Source organism: Neopelma chrysocephalum, unplaced genomic scaffold (assembly GCF_003984885.1).
Source record: "Neopelma chrysocephalum unplaced genomic scaffold, ASM398488v2 Primary Assembly neopelma1_94812, whole genome shotgun sequence".
Lineage (NCBI taxonomy): Eukaryota > Metazoa > Chordata > Aves > Passeriformes > Pipridae > Neopelma > Neopelma chrysocephalum.
The window spans coordinates 1-887 of record NW_020923518.1 but is presented as its reverse complement, the minus strand read 5'-3'; the positions used below and the strand labels follow the sequence as shown (position 1 = coordinate 887).

The 887-nt window shown below is 60.2% G+C and overlaps 1 protein-coding gene across 1 annotated transcript in view; it reads right to left on the bottom strand.

Annotated features, from left to right (window-relative positions):
- LOC113980606 (monocarboxylate transporter 13-like) overlaps positions 1-829 on the bottom strand; it is a gene marked incomplete at its 5' end in the record, with an annotated part of 2,025 nt that extends 1,196 nt beyond the window's left edge. The window contains one exon of the mRNA XM_027707829.1: positions 686-829. Within this exon, the coding sequence (XP_027563630.1) occupies positions 686-829 (144 nt within the window). The remainder of the gene's footprint in view (positions 1-685) is intronic.
- Between the last annotated feature and the right edge of the window lie 58 nt (positions 830-887).

Genomic DNA, 887 nt, shown 5'->3' with positions numbered 1-887 from the left:
CATGTTCTAGGTCACCCAGTAGGTTGGGGTGATCTAGGATGTCCAATAGCATGTTCTAGGTCACCCAGTAGGTTGGGGTGATCTAGGATGTCCTATAGGGTGTTCTGGGTCACCCAATGGGTTGGGGTGGTCTAGGATGTCCTATAGGGTGCTCAGGGTCACCCAATGGGTTGGGGTGGTCTGGGATGTTCTATAGGGTGTTCTAGGTCACCCAATGGGTTGGAGCAGTCTAGGACATCCAATACCGTGTTCTGGGTCACCCAATGGGTTGGGGTGGTCTGGGATATCCTATAGAGTGTTCTGTGTCACCCAATGCGTTGGGGGTGTTCTAGGATGTCCTATTGGGTGTTCTGGGTCACCCAATGGGTGGGATGGTCTAGGACGTCCAATAGTGTGTTCTAGGTCACCCAATGGGTTGGGGGTGGTCTGGGATATCCCATAGGGTGTTCTAGGATGTCCTATAGAGTCTGGGATGTGCTATAGGGTGTTCTGGGTCACCCAATGGGTTGGGGTGATCTGGGATGTCCTGTTGGGTGTTCCGGGTCATCCAAGGGGGTGGGGCGGTCTAGAATGTTCTAGGTCTGGTTCTAGAATGTTCTGGGCCCTCCCAGTGCCCCCCCAGTGCCCCCCAGTGCCCTCCCAGTGCCTCCCAGTGCCCCCCAGTGCCTCCCAGTGCCCCCCGTACCTGCCATGACCCCCAGGCTGAGGTAGAGGTGCTCGAGGCGGGTGGCGAAGGCCCCCAGGAGAAGCCCCGCCCCCGCCAGGGCCCCCCCGGCCATGGTGACGCCCCGCGCCCCGAAACGGGCGCTAAGCACCGCCCCCAGCGGCCCTGTGGGACCGGCCGGCCTTACTGGGGGAACTGGGAGCACTGGGAGCCACAATGGGGG